Below are 20,303 nucleotides of genomic sequence, written 5' to 3'. Positions count from 1 at the left end.
TTTCCAAACATTTTCTATTACAATTTGTTAACTAGTTTAGAAATGTTTACTCACATTATCTAGTACATCTAACATGAAAATAGTTTCTAACATTGTGATCATATGTTTCTTGACAAATTTTAATAACGTTTGTAAACATTTTTAACAGCAGTGTGGCAGCACCCATACGATACAAGAGGCACGCAGGCGGGAGTAAGCACGCACGACAGGAAAAGCGCCAAGCCTGGCTCGCTGCAATATCTCAGAACTTGTTTGGAGCAAATGATGTTCTGATTTTGTTAAATTTGTCTTTCCATGCATCAATATTTTTTCACTATATGTATTAATTAATTTTTGACATTAATTTGTATGTAAATCGACAAATCGGCCATAATTAGTTCTACAGGCAAATAAGTGCCTTATTTACTGTAAGCCAGTTCCTTTGTAGTCATTCTATTAAATATACGTATTTTGATAACCATTTGTTTTTCTTATACCAAGATACAACAGGATACAAAATAAAAGTCATAATTATAATTCATTGTAGTTTATTTTTATAAAAGTTACTTACATTTATACAATTGTATTTTATACTATTATAACAATCCAGAGTTGCAGGGACTTCGCTATCTTTCAGTCTTACAATAAAAAAAGTTTTTTACAAGTCCATGTGTCTTTTACTTCTATATAGACAAGTGCGCAGCATTATGAATAATTAAATATACGAATTAAATAAAATCAATAACCTACAGTACAGTATACACTATACAATTTTCATTTACGGCAACACCTTAATTTAAACTTATACCACAAATGTTGGCAATGTTCATACAAAACTAAAATTCGCTCAAACCCACAATAACAAAGCAAAGTCTCCTAAACTCCGGATTATTAGACACGGGGCACATCGCATCTTAATTCTATATAATACAAAGGACTTAGTCTTTTCAGCCACGTGCCATGCGATAATGGTATTTACGAATCCTTAACAAAAATGCTACTGTTTTGGAAGCGAAATTTACCGAAAAAAGGTCTTTGGCCCACGATACATCACAAAAATAAAAAATAGCAATTGATTAAAAAAACATACCTACCACACAATTATTCTCCTTGATTTTAAACGTTCAATTGTCGCATTTAGTATTCATTATAAATTTCGCTCCCAAAAAATAAATGAAACTTATTCCGTCGGTCTAAAAATGCAGGGGCAGTCATTTTGATAACACTATTTACATCAACTCATTCGGATGAAAAGAACAACGACAATTCTTTTTCCTTCCTTCAACTCATTAATCATTCAACATAAACATATTACAATAATAGGCACATACGACGTGTAACATCTACACATATTCGAAAGAGGTTCTGAAAAATGATTTTAAAACATAATAGAAGTAGATAAATAATGAATAAATAAAAAAAAGACAATTAATTTTAAATTGTTGATAATAATTTATACTATAATATCTAATTGTTAGGAATAAGGCCCAATTTAATCTACAAACATTGAATGTGGGAAGACAAAATCATATTTTTCCATACAATATTTCGACTTGGTTACAGTAGATAAATACATCGACACACATTGTATAGGAGAATACTTTGTCTGCCACGGTACGCGTCCGACACGCTCTATGTCTGTAGACTTAATTGAACCCTAACATGTAGATTAAGATAATTTGTTTAAATTTAAGACGTAGGGAAAATATTACGGGTTACATGTTTAAGTTCAAATTACATGACATTGCTACAATGAAATTCTTAGCATACAAATAAGTTAGCTATCATCATATTATGTATTGTTATGTAATCCCCGCCGTCAATAAGGCACATAGGAAACAAGGAAGAAACGTTTTGTACAGGGATTGCTTGCGTTTACGACGACGCCATACAAATATGACTATCTCTTCTTATTCCTAATTAACCATATTAGGGCAGGTACCTTACCGAAATCGTACAAAACTTATATTTGAATATGTATTTTAGGCGTACATATCAATTATTTGGCCAATATACGAAAATATGTACACGTTGGGTATACTACAAAAAATGACATTTCATACAAAATATTTACTATATGTCGTGTAAAGCTCCACTAGTCTGAATTGGAAGAGCGAGATGGAGTATTCTGGCTTGCTCCTTCCCTATATAAATGTTGTAGGTTGGATTTCTTGGCCTTAGGGCGTCTGCTAAAACTGACATGTTTACGTGTGTTAAAAAACAATATGAGCAGCGTTAATTGGGGTGCGCGCATACGAGGTTTTACAAACGCGGCGGTCGCACGCGGCGTGGGCCCCGCTCAAGTGCTAGAGTCTCCAAATTTATGAGCGCCATCGCTACGTATCGGGAGTCAGACGCAAACAAGTTTTAGCGTACGCCCTTAGTGATACAAAATTACGTTTTAAACGGTTTACATATAACCAACTACAGTATATAAGGGTATCTGTTACTATTCACTATTAAATGGATTTTGTTGGAGTCTTCAATGCTTTTCCCTCAACATCTTAACCCCATAGACCTAGAACTAAGGTTAAAATATCCTATAAATACAGACTTACATAAATCTTTGAGGAAATTCAGCATGATAATCAATTATCAGCTTACAAAGATAACTTGTGATGTAATTACGGTAATATTTATGTACAAATATACATTTACTAATTATTGCAACAACTCGGATCTACTCAATCCTCAATTACGCAAAAATAAGTTGCGAAAGCCTTAGGAATTTTAGTTTATCACTAAATAATAATTAAGTTAAATCACAAGGAAACAAGGTAGGATATAGGACATATCAGATTCTTCTGTACTTGTGGTGTGTGAGTTAAATCTGTAACAATATATTATTGTTGGATGGTGAGAAGGACTAATTAAATATTAAAAAAATTAATATGCCAGTAGCATTTTAAGTTTGATACAAAATCTACTATTTTGGGTCATTAAAAGATTTCTTTCTTTATTTTTTTCTATTTATTTATTTCTATTAAAATTGTGACTGGTGTTTTGATGGACATTATTTTTTATTTTTATTCAAGAACTTGGCAAGTATTTTTTTTCTATTTTAACTTAATTTTTTATGTTGTGTGACTGTTCATAAAATTGTACACAAAAATCAACTTGTTTTATATCAGTTTTAAAACGTATGGACCAATATGTTCAAACGTATATATTCACAGATATTAGATAAATTTCACTAATAACCGATTGTACAACAATAACAATTGATAAATTAAAAGTCATACGCACTTCATATGATATAATTGATAATTTATTCCCATATTACAAACTGTACTGCTATTTCTAGAAATGCCCTAAATTATTCCTGCTATATAAAAAACTACATCTGCTGAATAACAAAAACGGTCCCTATTTATCAAACGTATGTCTAAACAGGTAAAATAGTATTTACAACTTTATATTTACAACCATAAATTTGGAATATCGAAATCTGCCGGTAACTAGCATCAAGCGCAATATTCATTAACTTTGGTTATCAATATGATAAAGCAAATTTTGAATAACAAATTGTAAAGGCAAATTCAGCTTTATTATGTACCTTATATAATATCCTTAATTTAAATTATGACCTTTTGTAACCATGGTTTTTTGTATGCAATAGTTTCATGTACAAAGTATAGATTAATATTCTTACATTCCTGCTTCAAACCTAACCGGAGGAATTCAATGATAACTCATGACATACTCTTGAAATATTGCTTTATATTATTCCATATATTATAAGAACACTTACACTTCATTATTGTATATTACTACAAATAGAATTACTAATGAATAATAATGATATGGTTAAAGGTATTTAAACATAATTTGGGTGCCCACTAAAGAACCTACAACTGTGTTATAGATCAATAGATAACTACAACTGTGTTATAGATATGCTATCAATGACTCAGTTGATTGGGAGGCGGGTAAAATAGATTTCTCTACATTTCTATAGACAAGGGCAACGTATCAGAAACACAACTCATACAAAAATATACAGAAAACTTTATTCACGCATCATGATCCCATTCACTGGAGCACAGTGGTGCATACCAGGCCAATCATTATAGATCTGTCGAACGTTGGAGTTAAGACAAACAAGTACAAACAATATGCCGTTATATACACGAATAAATAACAAGTATATCATTAAACAAGGCATCAGTTACCTATTATCATTGAAGACATCTGGAATCCGTGCACATTCAGGCCAACACGCAACAGTATCAACACAACACATATCAACGGCACTTGTAAATTTCACTATTCATTGGTCACTGTAAATTTGTCTACACTATATCACACAGTCCCCAAACAGTAGCACCGCTAGGTAAATTATAGGTTATCTTTGGTAATTACCAAAGTAATAGTACTCTAAATACTATTTGCCTTGTCCGACCACCTCTTGACTGGGTTCTGTGGGCTTGAAGCCACTCTCGGTTTTATACAACTCTGTCTTGAAGTTAGCGTCAGATTGGTTGGAAGACTCGTTTAGTTTGTAGTCCTTGTCTTTGCTGTCAGAGTTCTCGTTATTGGGGAACGCATACGATTTGGAGTTCTTGGGCGGTTCCTGTTCCCGTTGCTGCCGCCGACGCTGCTTCGACCACAGCTCGTGGCAATCTTGCCATGTGGGTAGCTCTAATGCTTGCATTCTGTAATGAAATAATTGAATATATAAAATTAGTTCATACAGGTCAATCAAAACAGACCCATGGTCACATGCAAAATTCACTTTGTAAAAAAATTAAAAATTATCTCTAAGAGTATTAATGTCAAGTTAAATTCATTCATTCATTCCATATTAATTCCATATAGTCCATTTATTAGGAGACTTTATAAACAAAGCTCATAGAACATAAACCACTACACTCACTGATCAGGCACAACATTCTTGAGCCAGGGACTTTTCAACGCCTCCTCTGCAGTGATTCGCCTGTCCGGATCGAGCTCCAACATCCGATCGAGTAGATTGAGCGCAGGTGCCGGCATGAAGGCGAACTGTTCCCGAACACACCGCTTGTGGTAACGTTTGGGGCGTAGCGTATGCCACAGCGGCAGATTGACTACATTAGGCCATACTCCAGGGAGGGGAGTGCCGCAGACACGCGATATCATCTCCAGTTGCATCATTTCCACGCTTGCCTGAAATTTGAAGATGCTTTATTTAAATAAATGCTTATTTTATTAAATTTAGTTTCAGCATATAGACAAATTACATAAGAGGATCATAAGAAGTTATATTTCTTTGGCTAAATACGCCAAAAAACACGTTATCGACGCAAGAAGTGAAACTTATAAAATGATCGATACTCCCAGTGCATAAGTATTTTTTTAAAATTACTTTGTTCTTAATGTTTTCTGCAAAACTTGTCTCATTTACTAAGTTTAAAGTGTAGATTTAAGATATTGGTTTTTGTAAAAGTTCATTATCCTCACGTAACCACAAAATCTCACCTGAAAGATAGGATGTTTCTGGAAGAGCTCCCCGAGTATGCAGCCCATGGACCAGACGTCCACAGCGGGCCCATAGCGCTCTTCCCCCAGCAGCAGCTCCGGCGGGCGGTACCACAGCGTGATCACCTTGTTGGTGTAGGGCCGCGCGCGGTCCTCCGCCGACCACAGCCGCGCCAGACCGAAGTCGCCGAGCTTCACTTCGCCCCTGGACAACACGTAAAATATACTTCACAATTTCAATTTAAATAATAGATAAAAGAAAGAATCATTTCCATTTTAAGTGGAACAGTGCTATTAATAATTCACTTTGATTTTGACTAAGTTATCTGTAAGATACTAGATTGTCAGGGAAGTAACACTACTGAAAAAATTTAAAATAGAAAATTCTCGAACTTTACTTTTTCTAGTCATACTTGACCAAGTGGTGGATTACGACCTAAAAACTCATTCCTCCTCCTCACATGTGCCCTAAAGTGGGACAATCACAATAAAACCGAATTTACGCCTTTATTAACATGCTGTGTAACCATATCATATGACTTCATTATACATACTTGTTATTCATAAGAATATTACTGCATTTGATATCCCTATGAAGGAAGTTCTTCCGATGGCAGTAGGCGAGTCCGTCCAGCAACTGGCGCATGATGGACGCGTTGTGCGACTCCGTGAAGTCCACCATCTTCGACTCCAGCAAACCCATGAGGTCGTGGTCCATGTACTCAAACACTAGGTAGAAGGAACCTTTATCCTGGAAATAAAAAAATTTTAATAATGTCAACTACATTACAAAATCAACTCACTAAATTGCAACATGATAATATTCTTCATTTTAGCAATATATAAGGAAAATTCATAATAAAAATGTTAAAACATTGCAAAAACCTTTGTTGATAAAAGGATAGATTTTTTTATAAAAATCATATTTACATTTTAAGGGTTAAGAAAAATAGTATGCACGCTTGATGTTGGTACAGTATTGTTTCTGTGACAATCATAATTATTTTGTGAGTTTTGCAATACAAATATGCAAAAACATATCTTACATGCAATATGCCACAATAGAATATGTAAGTTAACCTTTTTATAATCTTTTGAAAACAACAGGTGCTTATAATAAACCAATTTGTTCAACATAGGATCATCTAATCCAAGGATTTAGCAGACAAAACCAACCTTCCTAAAGTCCAAAGCATCCTGCTTATCCGTAACAATCTCTCGTAGGTTAACAATATTCTTGTGGTTGAGCTGCCGAAGGATCTTGATCTCTCGCACAGCGGTGATAGGGAAGCCCTCTTTCTCATTCTCCAGCCTGACCTTCTTGAGGGCCACTAGTTGGCCGGTGTTCTTGTCGCGCGCTTTATACACTTGACCGTACGTGCCTTCGCCGATTTGGGTTATGACCTAGAATTGTGAAGGATTTACTTATTGGTGTTATTTATTGAACATCATTGTCAAAGGTAGATTTACCACCGGGTTGTGGGGTCAAGTCTGAGGCGATAGACGATTCTAAATTTGGAGCTTGTGTAAATCTTAAGATCGTAATAAAATTCAATGAAAACAAAAAGCAAAGAAAAAAATTACCCATAAAGACATCTTGTAAATAATAAATGCAAACGAAACAAAATGCTTCTTAAATATTATTTTTGTTACTTTGTGTTTACAGATCTTGCATTTTTATGAATATAATTACCAATGACTACATTATTAATTATTATCTTTCCATACAAATACTAATCTAAATATAATAAATATCTGTTCCTATCAAAACATTTTAAGTGCCCTGCATAGTTATAAGTATTACATTACATTACTCTCTAACGCATTGTAATAACACTTAGAATAACAATAATCCTTTCAGCTTTATTTATTTATTTATTTATTACAGGCATACCAACTAAGTACATATTATGCAAAAATATACAAAATAAAAATAAAAACTCACAATATTAGTTATATGCACTTAAATTAAAGGTTTGCACAACATTCTTACAAAGAAAAGAGAAGTAATCAGTAAACAACTATTTAAGAAGTGATAAAAAAAAAACTAAAAGTAAGAGGTAAAGTAAGGTATAAGAGTTTAAATGTCCAATAACGCTGTGTTAATTTTTTTCTTAAATTGACCTAATGAATCTGCAAAGATATCGATATCAATGTTATTAAATATTAAGTTAAATTTTTTTTGCATAAGATTCATTGGTGAGTTTGTTGCATATTTATTTTTGTTGGGATATGTGTAAAATGGTCTATGAATCCTATAGTAGGTAAGTCTTGCTTGCTGATACTTTGGGTACACTAATGTTTAGTTGCTTCAGGAGGAAAGGACAGTCAATCATTTGATTTAGCAGCTTATACAAGAAAATACTACCAAGAGCCTGTTTTCATTTCCATAATGGAAGGTAGTTGAAATAACGCAACCTGTTGTGATAGCTGTTATGAGTTCGATGTGTTCCATCTATTAATGAATGTCTATTCATAAACTTTTTTTGAACCTTTTCAATGCGTTGGAGGTTGTTCTAATAAACTGGGTACCATACCAGAGCACCATACTCTACGTAGCTCCGTACCAAAGCGTTATATAGCGTTATATTTATCACATGTTAAATATTTTTAAAGAGGTTTTATCAAGTATGTAATTGAATGATAAGCTTACCTGGAAGCCATCCACACACTTCTCGCCCCAGTCCTTAGCGTGGTGTGTGGGCGTGGCGACAGCGACCACCTTTGAGCCGCGTCGCTTCAATATTCGAGGCCTCTTCAGTTTTGAACCAGACTGTAACATCGAAATTATATATATTTCTAGTGAAAATTAATAACTAAATAAAATACTCGTTACTTTAATTCAACATCAAAGTGCCACACACTTTTTACCACACGATTTTACTTATCCATACTTGTCATAACTGGATGTCCTAAATCCTTCTCATTCTGGCAATAGTGCGATATTTAAAAATGAAAGAACATAATACCTGTGAAGTTTTGAATATTACCATTTATAACCAACCTGAAATAAGACAGTGTCTATCTACTATTGTTTTTATAGTTTACTGGATTAGCTAAACATAAGATTACTCTGTTGCTATTAGATAGAAATGTGTGGCAATGTTGATACACTGAATTGATACAATGTTCATACAGATATCCTAACCTTTGACATGATATATTAAGACTATTATGAGTAACTTACCTCACAGTCGACAGCACACGAACACCTCGATCACTCCCACTCCATACATAAAGTGTATAGCCGGTCCGAGAATTGTGAGCAAAGCCATCGGTCAGATAGGATGTGGGGATACATACGTTATCCCGGCCGGTCTTCCTCGCGGGGAACACCTGCGAGTACTGGTCCTTGCGCGTGGTCGGCGGCGGCGTCGAGCCGTCCAGCTCGTCCGCGCTCAGCTCCTCCGAGCCCGGGATTACTGGGGAGACAATATAGTTAATATTAATAAGAAATAATGAGAGAGATGAGAGAGAATAAAAATGAGATAAAAATTAGTGATTCGAATAGACAGGAATATGAAATGTATAAATTTTAGTTATAGAATAGTTGATCTAAATATTAACGGGAATTTAAAATTTATAAATGTTGTAGACCAGTATCTTCTAGTCGTAGTTTTTATTGTTTGTTTCAGGAATACAGAAATTGTTGAAACTTTATGAAAAAAATATTAACATTATATCTCACTAAACCGATGTGAGTATGTGTGGTATAATAATAAAAACATTGTTCCACAACACAATGCAACTAATACTAGACAAGCTCCCATTATAGGTTAGTTAAATATTATACATATTTTAGTAACAATGCACCTTGTATTAAATAGATATCGGCGAAAGTAGACAATAGAGCTATAAAACTGGATTTAGCTTTTGATTGAGAAGTTATTCTCATGAGTATTTAGATACACAATACAAGATGAGTATGATGTTAGTATGTGTTGAATATTTTTGTGAATAAGTACCGGGCGGCATGGGCAGGTTCATGATGCCGGTCCGCTTGGGCTTCTTGACGGGGCTCGGCGACGGCGTGCTCAGCGGACTGTCGCCCGCCAGCGTCTTCAGATCCTCCACCTGAGGGATTATTTGTTGATTAATCTACTTATTACTTTAAGTATATTAACACGCTTTCTATCTTCATTATAGAAGTAACAAACGAGCATGCATTTATAAATAAACAATTCCAAATAGGATTCGTCCCACTCGTGGTCTAACACAAACATACACCTGACTACTAAGTCAGAACACTCCATATAATACTAAGGTTTGATGTATTATGGACAAACAAGCAAAATAAACTTTAATTCTACAGCATACTTACATATGTATGTAACTAAGCTGCAGTGACCACTTAATATTAAGAAGCTGAGCGGTAATCACTACTACTGCGTACAAAGTTAGCTATTTGCATTAACCGCAAAACCGATACAACGCCCAGCGTCCAGAGATAAAGTGTCGTTTATACCTGTGTGTTAGGCGGCATGGGGAGCTTGGTCAAGCTCTTGTGCTTCGGAGGTGGTGCTTGTTGGCTGCTGAGGAACACACCATCCACTACGCTGCCGCCTACCTTAGGCAACGGTGGCAGTCCCGGTGTGTTGCCCGACGACGTGGTTGCCGATGACGGTGCCGTGGTGAGTGGAGTTAGGGGCTTTGCCTGCGATTGGAATATTGTGTTAATATTCGGAAAATATAAATTCTCGTATTCTTTGTGTTAAGTGAGGACTTTTATGCTAATTTATAACTAAGTTGTAACTCTTCTCAAGTATACCTTCATCCATGACAGATACTATAATGAAATCATCCCACACACCAGCTTACCTACTACTATTGCTATCGGCATCACCATTCGCCTTCAAATCAGCTGATTCCGTCGGTGGATCGCTCATGGGCGCGTCGAGCGGGGCATCAAGCGGCAGTAGCGGCGCGGGTACCAGCATCGGTATGACAGATACTATAACGGAATCATCCCACACACTAGCTTACCTCACTACTATTGCTATCGGCATCACCATTCGCTTTCACATCAGCTGATTCTTGCGGCGGATCGCTCATGGGCGCGTCGAGCGGGGCATCAAGCGGTAGCGACGCGGGCGTTGGCGCGGGTACCGGCATCGGTATGACAGATACTATAATGGAATCATCCCACACGCCAACTTACCTCACTACTATTGCTATCGGCATCACCATTCGCCTTCACATCAGCTGTTTCCGCCGGGGGATCGCTCATGGGCGCGTCGAGCGGGGCATCAAGCGGTAGCGGAGCGGGCGGGGCCAGGGGTGACGTGGTAGAGTCCTGCGACGCGGGCATTGGCACCAGCATCGGTATGACAGATACTATAATGGAATCATCCCACACACTAGCTTACCTCACTACTATTGCTATCGGCATCACCATTCGCCTTCACATCAGCTGTTTCCGCCGGGGGATCGCTCATGGGCGCGTCGAGCGGGGCATCAAGCGGTAGCGGCGCGGGCGGCGGTGCGGCCGGAGGGGACGCGGTGGAATCTTGTGACGCGGGCGTTGGCACGGGCATCGGGATGTCCACTATGTCGGGTTGTGCTTCCTTGTTCTCGCCGTTTTCCTTTGACGCCTGCAAGTATACAGATTTTAAGTTTACCGTGCTATTGTTTATCGGTATTTTAAGTGTGTAAACTGCATCCGTCAAATGAGCAACACGCATTTTTTTATCGAAAGCCCAAATTGCCATTACACATATCAGGGTATTAGGTCAATACCTAAGTTTTAATTATTATCAAATTTCACCTATAAATATGTTAATGAATAAAGTCGAATACTCGTTACTAATGCTCAATCTATCCAAATTTCCCCACCAGAGATTGGAATTTGATAATTTCTAGTATGAAGAAATGGTCCAATATCTGAATATAATACTAATATATTCTGTGCAATAAAAACGTATATATGCACCCAAATGTATAAAATTCGTAGCATTTTGCAAATTTTGTTCATTCTGTGACCTAGCATAAGGTCAAATATTAACTTTTTGTTTATCCCTACAAAATCAACAGAACTGTGATATTATAAATCGATGAGTAAGGAAAATTACCTGTGTAGAGCTATCCCCCGTAGCATTGGACAGCTCATCAATGGTGAGTACGTCTTGATTGGTGGCCGACGACAGTGATATAGCGCCCTGCGATTCCTCCTCCTTTTGGTTTAGGATTTCTTGAAGTTTCTGCAGATATCAATTAAGAAATACGATTTAATTTAATATTAAAAATAACTAGGACTAAATTATATGACTGTAAGTAAAGTTACTCAGCCATATCTTTCCTTTCTGTTACTATTTATTTTTGGAACCAATAAGTACCTTTAAAAAACTGACGTATTTATTTAGATGTTTTTGTAAGTAATTTTAATAAGTTTTTTTTTACAATATCGGAGTAAAAGTTAGCTTTTAGTATACAAATGATCTTGTGTATTCCGTGTGTATTTATCGGTGTACAAAATTATTAAAATATATGATAATTATATCTAAGTACCAAAGCAGTGTGATCAAAATTTTGAAAAAAAAAAAAAGAAAGTGTACCTTGTCTCTCTTGCGTTTGTCCTTGATGAGTTCAGCAAAGAGGCTGGTATCGCTGATCTTCTCCTTGAAGTCGATCTTCCGCTGCAGGACAGCTGTCGGCGGACTGGGCGACTCGTGTTTGCTCCTGCAACGCGATAACAATATTAATATAAAGTATGGAATTTGTTTTAGTCACCATTTTTAGTACTAACTATTGAACTGTAATAGGAAGGCAATAAATTTTAGAGAAGCATTGAAATGATGCATGCAAGGAAATTAATAAATATCAAAAATCAAAAAACAAACACTTGTACTACTACTTTTTGTACAATTATTATATCCGTACCAGGCGTGGATAAGATAACAAGTCGAAAATGCACACTTTTCATACCACCTCTTTGGTAAGAGTTATCTAAAATTCACAAGTTGCGTGTCCACGGTAAAGAAGACCCGTTTACATACCTATCTATTCACCCTATAAAATAAACAATCCTAACTCTTATTATGAGTAAAAAATATATAAATATACAAAGTACATATTTGTTTAAGTGAGTAGACTCAACATATTCATACCTGTCCTATCCATATACAATTTTCCGACTTTTCCGAGGCGTTCCAACTTAGTCCTCAGGGGTAGCGGCGCATCTGTGGCCGACCTCAGGTAGGAATATCTAATCCTATCTGGGGTTGATTACAGATGTCCATGGGCGGCAGTAGCCACTTACCATCAGGTGGACTGCATGCTCGTCTGCTTCTCTTACATTATAAAAAAAAAAAAAAGTATGCTATATATTCACGTCGCTCTGTTTTTTTACATTACCTATGTTTCTCCCGTGTGGACTCATGCCGTGAACGGTGTCGCGGTGGCGACGACGAACGTCGTTTACTGCGCGAAGCAGATCGCCGACGCTTCAGCGAACTACGACTGTGGGACCTGTTCACAAAATTAAATGTACTTTAACTTTATTTCTAGACATAATCTAAAAAACATATACGAAGCAGGACGCACGCACTGCGGTGGCTTACTACCCTCTTATTGAGACCTATACCTAGTAGTCAAATTACAATGGATAATGATACCTTCAGTACGTCATTATTCATATTATGCATCGGTAGACAGCAGCAGCACACACGTTTGAGAACATTACATATAATTTTACATAACCGCAAAAGTAAATAACAAGTCGTTTCTAATATGCATATAACTACGAATCCTTGCCTAATCCTCGCGAACATTGACATTCACTTCGTTCCATCCAATCAATTATTAAAAAGTTTACAATTTCGTTACCTGTGATGAGTCTTGGCTTCCCGATGGCGCTCCCGCTCGCGACTGCGCCGCCGACGGGGGCTCCGCCGACGGTGTCCCCGCCGCGGACTGTACTCGCGCGCGCGGGACGCCTCGTGGATCGGCGAATCTGATTTCAGACATTCGTTTTTAAATTATTGGTAATCGATGATGATGGTGAGTTAGTGGTCGAAAAGCGATTCGTGTCGCAACAGCAAATTGTTGATATCAGCGGGACGAAGACAGCGCGGGAAATGCACCTGTCCGCTGCCCACTCTCGCCCACGTATACATTGCTGCGTTAGTGTGCCCTTACTGTGCTACGGAGTATATGGTTGTGGTTGGCTCTCTGACTACCCCTGCGTGCAACAACTTCAAAGCGGACTAGAAATTTGGCGCGGACTCTACCTCTCATCCCGAAAAAAGAAACACTCCGGAGAGATAGATAAAAACCTTTATTTGTGAGGACTCCAGTTTGTTTTTTTAATTAAGGTACCTTACTAAGAAATTTGCTAACAATTGAATTCGCAATATACGCAAGGTCAACAGTTTATTCTGTGATAACATACCTTAATTTCCTCAACTGCCGTGTCAATTCAAAGGGATTGGAACGTGACCTATCGCGAACCCACATGCTATCGTGACTCATTTCATTATCATTATTGAATAATATTTAAAACAGGACTATCATTCACTTCAGGGAAGGACTAAATTTGCTTGCTAGCGTTATTTTTAACATTCATATTTCCAAGTAGCGTAATTTCCTTTTAAAATCTTCCAATGCAGTTTTCCCAAACTACTAATAATTGACATCATGATTCCTCAAAAACAAAATCAACTTTATATGACTAGCTTTCGACTTTGTTTGACCGGTTTTATCTAAATACATTAAGTTTATGATACCTACATGAGCCACGAGGGTATATGCTTCATCATATGTATATTTCAAATAAACTAGTAAATCGTTTAATCCATTTAAAAAAGTTTTCTGTGTTGTAAGCCAGGAGTTTTCTTAAAAAGAGAGAGTTTTCCTTTAGTTTGTCATTTATCATGACTTACCAGAATTTGATCCTTATAAACGACACTATCTGATGGTGGAATAATATAAGGGGTGTTATTTTTCGAAATGAACTCGTTCGATTCACAGACAGGGAAAAAGATTTAAAAAAACGAATGATGCTCATAACTTTCATGATTTTCCCTAATAGTTTAATATTTTCCATAGTTTCCGATTTCGCCCTGACGACCCATTTGAAAAATCCACCCTATATATAGCTAAACCTACCAGGCACCATGATGGGCGACTGTATCCTTGTCTGTTCGTGCCAGTAGTCCCGGCGGCCGCGCTCGTAGTCCCGTTCCGTGTCCGAGTTGATGGTGACCATCTCGTGAATTAACTGAACCTACCAGGCACCATGATGGGCGACTGTATCCTTGTCTGTTCGTGCCAGTAGTCCCGGCGGCTACGCTCGTAGTCCTGCTCTGTATCCGAGTTGATGGTGACCATCTCGTGAATTAACTGAACCTACCAGGCACCATGATGGGCGACTGTATCCTTGTCTGTTCGTGCCAGTAGTCCCGGCGGCTACGCTCGTAGTCCTGCTCCGTGTCCGAGTCGATGGTGACCGTCTCGTGGTAAGGCGGCGCCGCCGGCGTGTGCGGGGTCATCGACTTCCGCCGTCTGCTGCTGCAGCTGGACAACAAACATAATGTAAGAGAACCGATACTTATTAGAGAGATAGACAGGCTACTTATTTTTAAACATAAATAAATATAGATATCTCACCGCCTTGTTATGGAAAGAAGCTATTAAATGGTTTAAACGGCTGACATTTCTGTCAGCCATTTAATGGCTGTCATGGTGTCATTTACGAGGAACAATGCCGACTTGTGCAGTTAAGTGGTGCAAAAACGCAAAATCGAAGTAAAAGTGCGGAGAAATATCGATTTATTCGTAAATGATCTAAAACTACATTTTTTTAATATTTTTCAAAAATAGATGACATTGACAATTTCAATTGTCAAAACTGGTTACATTTTCTTATTAGGAGTGAGTAATCTTAAGTAATCTATGTTCGTAAATAAAAAAAATAAAAGTGGGTGGCAAGCTGGGGTACTGGATATTTGAAATTATGTTTTAATAAATACGATCAATAATTAAAAAAGATAGCGCCAGCTATAGGATCTCATTATATCTTTGAACCCAGCGTAAAAGCCTCCAAACTTCAAAAAACAGAAAAAAAACAAAAGCCGCGTGCAGTTCTGGTCCATAATATATGAGCCACTCACTTCCTATGGGTACATGCATGGCTAACACGCATGGATATAAACCCACGTGACAAGAAAGAGGCTCTTACTGCATGAATAATTGATGACTAACTGAATTATTGTACTAAGCACAAATTTACTTAATGTGCATTTACATTAAGTATATAAACTGACCTATAATAATTAAGCTGACAACCCATTTGGAATCCAAAAAACTAAAAATACATTGTAAAAAATATATGCACTCACCACAAGTCAATACTGTATGCATGGAACACAAAATGACACGTTAATAAAATCACAAAAGCATTATTTTAAGCATCAACATAATATATGATAATAATAACACATGCATGATAATAACATATGAAGAATCATTAATTAGCAGCACTGCTTTCAAATTGTACATAGAATCTAAACATTACTACATTTTCTGGCCAGTTTTCAACCCAGAGTGAAAAAGATTATGTAACTTAAGGTGAAAGGCCATCAAAATCAATTTCAAAGAGTTCTCAAATTTAAAGTTTTGAAATTTATTACTACAACTGATTGCTAAAAATACATTATTTTTTATCTTAAAAATCGAAATCACAGTAATTACTTCTGCTAATCATTATTTGAACAGAGCTGGAGATTTGATGTTGAGTAGAACATAGGTTTCTATGTTAGTTTAAAATATGATTCAAGTGCTTCCAACAGTTTCAATAACCCCAAAATTTGCTGGGAAGCTGGGATCTACATTTAGGCCTCTAATGCTAACAAGGGGCCATTGTCGCTCACGTCAAAAAGCCTGATCGCTAGAACAAAATTAAGCCATACTTAGTGTTATGGAGTTCCAAGGATACCACTTAAAAGACACAGTTTAAACTATCTATTTGTATACTAGATATATAAACGCTTTATCTAATCAGGCACTTTTTTGTTATGTTATCATCTGTTGATATGTAAAAACATAATAAATAAAATTAATTAATTAATTATTTTTGTCTTCTTATTTATTATCAATTAAGGCAAAAGCTAATAATTTGCAGCATCTGCATAATTTCTATGTAAATGTATTAAAGTGGACAATAAAATTTAAAAAAAGAAACTGAATTTTAATATTCTTATAAATTTTAATAGAATTTGATCTTGAATTATAGTTTACAAACTAATATTTTAAGTTTGTAATCTGTTTTTATTTCACCTTATGCACCTTATATTCAGGTCTCTTGAACATAAAGTGCTAAGTTTCAATTACAATTACCTGGATATCGAACAGAATAGCTACTAGAGATATAATTATGAAGAGGTAATCAATTTATGGGAAAATTTCCTGAATACCAAAATTTATCAATAGTGTAATATAAAAACATAAGATGCTTAGAATACCCCTTTGCTAAGCATAACATTGAGAAATGTTACAACCAAAACAAGTACAATGTGTGTTCTATTAGACTACACACACACATAAACAAATTATTAAAAATATCACAACACAAACATTTTAAAATCAATTATACTCACAAAATCTTATTCATCAGTTTTATTTACTAAGGAAATGGACTAGGTAAGATGTTTATCTCAAAAGTGAACCAGTACAAAGGTTAGTGACCCCAATGTTAAATAGTGAATATGAAATTCCCAACATGTTTATAGTTACTATGCAGCGGTCTATTGATCAAATATTAAGTATTGAATGAAATACACTGAAGTAATGAAAAGGAATTATGAATTTAAGTGTGAAAATTGTCAACTTGTACATTGTTTTATTATTTACTTTCACATCTATATTACATATTTGAATAATGTTATGGATATTGGACTTATGCCACTGCAGACTTTTCTTCTTTACAGACAAGTTATTCAACTTTTACTATGAAGTAATGGCTTGAATTAATTGGCAATCATTATATTTTCATGATGCAGCATATTGATAAACATGCATAGGCCATCATTCATCACAAATTTAGAGCTTAATGTTTACTTTACTACAAACATGCAATCAGAGATATAAATAAAAACATCTCACCTGATGATTGGAGATCGATGTGGAGAGTAGGGTGTTGCATTGTTGCGCAGCGGAGGATCCCGATGGATGAGAGTCCTGTGCCGAAGCTCCGAGACTTCATGTCGCATGAGTGGAGGAGTAGACGGCGACACAGGCGAGCAAGACCCATTACGAAGAGGAGAGGACACTTTCTCCCACTCACTGATAGGCACTTGAGAATATCTTTGTGGACTAGGCGGCCTGCCCGGTGTGCCCATCAGCATAGTATCATCGGGTGACACACTCTCCAAGCTCGCAGACCTGGAATGATGCTTGGACTTCTTCTTTTTCTTCTTTTTGTCCTTCTTACGTTTGTCTTTCTTCTTTTTGTAGCGTGAGTGCTCATCAAACTCTGGGTCCGGGTCCACATACTCTAGCGGGCGCCTCTTCCTCGATGCTGCCGAAGAAGAATCACGGGTGAGAGCATATTCCTCAACACTGCGGCGGCGTGATGAGGTGGTGACGGATATCGTCTTGTTGTCAAGGAATGTCCGTATAGAGTGTGACTTCCTGGTTCTGTCCAGGTCGTCTGCGATGTGTCTCCCGATGGAGCTAGCTTCGCTCTCGATCTCGCCAGCCTCCGGGGCCGACAGATCCTCGGAACTGACATCGGAATACTCCACTAAGGGTTTTGACGATTTAACTGTAGCGTAAGACTGGTCTCGGGTACCGCCAGAGTGACTCCTGTATTTCTTGTGCGCGCGCTTCTTGTGCTTCTCCTTGTGGTGTCTGCTGTGCCGCTTCTCATGCCGCTCCATAGTGAGTGGGGCGGAGCTCCCGCCCGGTTGCAACTCTTCACATTACATAAACTAGAATAAAAAACGAAAGGCGTTCTGATCAGCTGAGACAATCATATATGCAAATTATTTTATCTATAAAAGTATGTAAGAGTTCACCCAAAAATCGTAAAAAATATACATGATAATGAATGTAACAATATTCATTAAAAAGGTAATAAGATACGAAGTAAATGAAAAATTTGCGAGATTTTATATAAATATTAGAATCCCAAGTACTCGCAAATTTTCGTGTTATATGGCAGCGCATAAAAACTGCAATGACCCCAGCATAGCATCTGATAAGCTAATGATACACAAACGAAAACAAAAACGACTTACCTTAACAATAAACGGACGTGCGTCTGTCGAAGGCTCGAAGATTTTTATTTTTGCGAAATACGTAAGTGGGTTAGATATGGTCTTTTCTTTTTATAGCTTTGATTGGCTTTCAGCCATTAATATATGATTATTCTAGTTCTTTATTGCTTTAGCAGTCTTATTTTGCTAATCATGATCATAAGTAGCGCATAATTCATGTAATTACATCGGATTCTTTTAATACGAATTCTAGACGACGATTTCTAGTCAGCCATTTGCTTTTTCATTTCATCATCTTTATTTTATAGTGCCGTTACATATCGATAAAGAAATACGGGTGATGTCACCGCGTCAACACTGTCAAATATGTCAAAAAATATCGATAGTCGACATCAGTAGTGACGAATAGATTTATTCAAGTCTTCGAGTAGGGAATCAGTGTATATTTTATTTGTTCTTTCTAAGAATCAATTTTCCTCTGAGTATGTAACGGTATTGAATAATTATGTAATAATTTTAATAATAAATATTTAATTATTATTTCCATGTTCATAGAGTATCCCACAGTTATAACTTTGTCACGGAATTCTTTTTTTAACACGCTTTTTTTCAATAAATTGACGTCACAAGTTGTTTAAAAATGTAAATGTTGTTATTTTAATGTATAATCGATACTTGTAATATCGATATAATATATTATGGTGCCTCTTATTTTACAATTTCACCAACCTAATAGTTTTGGCGGACATTTTAAATTTATTTATTATGATATAATTAACTTATTCTATACATACTAATAAAGTTAAATAATAATTATAATAGTAAAGAAATACAATTCTCCTTAAAGTCTACCTTATCCGTATACATTACAAACTGTACTATAATTTTTCGTTGGAAAATACTTCAAACTTATTACGCGTAATTTCCGGGTTTGTCTAACCGGATGTTCAAAGAGCTAATAAAATTCGATAATGTCATTTATAATGAGTTGAAAATGTTTATAATATTTCATAAAAGATACGACGTAATATTAACAAAAACATATTTCTTAGTGTTCAATTCGATTTGCCATGTTACAAAAAATCAAACAAAATAAATGAAAATGTGATATAGCAAATATACAAGAATCTACAGAGACCATTGTCCATTATAGAAAAAACAACATGGCCATTTTTTATAATCTGTTGACAAGACAAGACGGGACTTCGTACCCACCGGCCTCTCATATGCCGCGTCTGCGTTTGCAATATGGGGGTGGGTAGGGATTATTCGGGTCTCGAGGGTACCCTCTTTGCCCGGGCAAATTCTCAAGGGAGTGAATACTCCCCGGATTTTTTAATATTCTTTCATAATAATATAATATTATTAAATAATATTATAATATAATGAGACAACATTAAAATTATACCAACCCCGCTGTTTAGCGGGGGGTACGGGACTCGGTCAAGTTACCAAGCTGGCAGTCCCCCTCCTGATGGTCGGAGGGAGGAACCAACCCCGGGAGCTCCCGCGGGAGCGGCCGCCCCCCAGGTGGTCGATCGTGAAGGGGCGCGAACCCCTTTAGGTGGGAGTGTGGTCCGGCCTCAGCCCGCTCGTACATCGAGCGAGCGAGGCGGACCACAAACTCCTCCACAGACTGAATTTTTAGGTCGCGCT

At 36.6% G+C, this 20,303-nt stretch overlaps 1 protein-coding gene across 1 annotated transcript; it reads right to left on the bottom strand.

Annotated features, from left to right (window-relative positions):
• Positions 1-510: 510 nt before the first annotated feature.
• Positions 511-18,975, bottom strand: Cdk12 (Cyclin-dependent kinase 12). The gene is made up of 19 exons (XM_073092691.1): positions 18,669-18,975; positions 17,533-18,359; positions 14,783-14,946; positions 13,258-13,384; positions 12,787-12,900; positions 11,988-12,111; positions 11,505-11,633; positions 10,803-11,027; positions 10,595-10,729; positions 9,902-10,090; positions 9,402-9,510; positions 8,740-8,858; positions 8,090-8,209; positions 6,613-6,840; positions 5,991-6,187; positions 5,437-5,641; positions 4,856-5,124; positions 4,152-4,634; positions 511-2,809 (listed from the first exon to the last, which is right to left on the bottom strand). The coding sequence occupies exons 2-18, from the start codon at positions 18,306-18,308 to the stop codon at positions 4,364-4,366; spliced, it is 3,501 nt and encodes a 1,166-aa protein (XP_072948792.1). The 5' UTR covers positions 18,309-18,359; positions 18,669-18,975; the 3' UTR covers positions 511-2,809; positions 4,152-4,363.
• Between the last annotated feature and the right edge of the window lie 1,328 nt (positions 18,976-20,303).

The sequence above is a fragment of the Epargyreus clarus genome, unplaced genomic scaffold, assembly GCF_041222505.1.
Source record: "Epargyreus clarus isolate Ecla_fem2 unplaced genomic scaffold, WU_Ecla_fem_2.2 ptg000004l, whole genome shotgun sequence".
NCBI lineage: Eukaryota > Metazoa > Arthropoda > Insecta > Lepidoptera > Hesperiidae > Epargyreus > Epargyreus clarus.
Note: the sequence above shows the minus strand (reverse complement) of the source record. Positions and strands in the feature narration are given on the sequence as shown.

Excerpts from the sequence above, each read along its gene's own strand:
- Cdk12 (XM_073092691.1), bottom strand. The coding sequence starts at position 18,308 with ATGGAGCGGCATGAGAAGCGGCACAGCAGACACCACAAGGAGAAGCAC. Across the intron at positions 8,859-9,401 it reads GAACCTGCCCATGCCGCCCG|TAATCCCGGGCTCGGAGGAG; the intron begins GTACTTATTCAC and ends TTGTCTCCCCAG. Across the intron at positions 6,841-8,089 it reads AGTGTGTGGATGGCTTCCAG|GTCATAACCCAAATCGGCGA; the intron begins GTAAGCTTATCA and ends TCACAATTCTAG.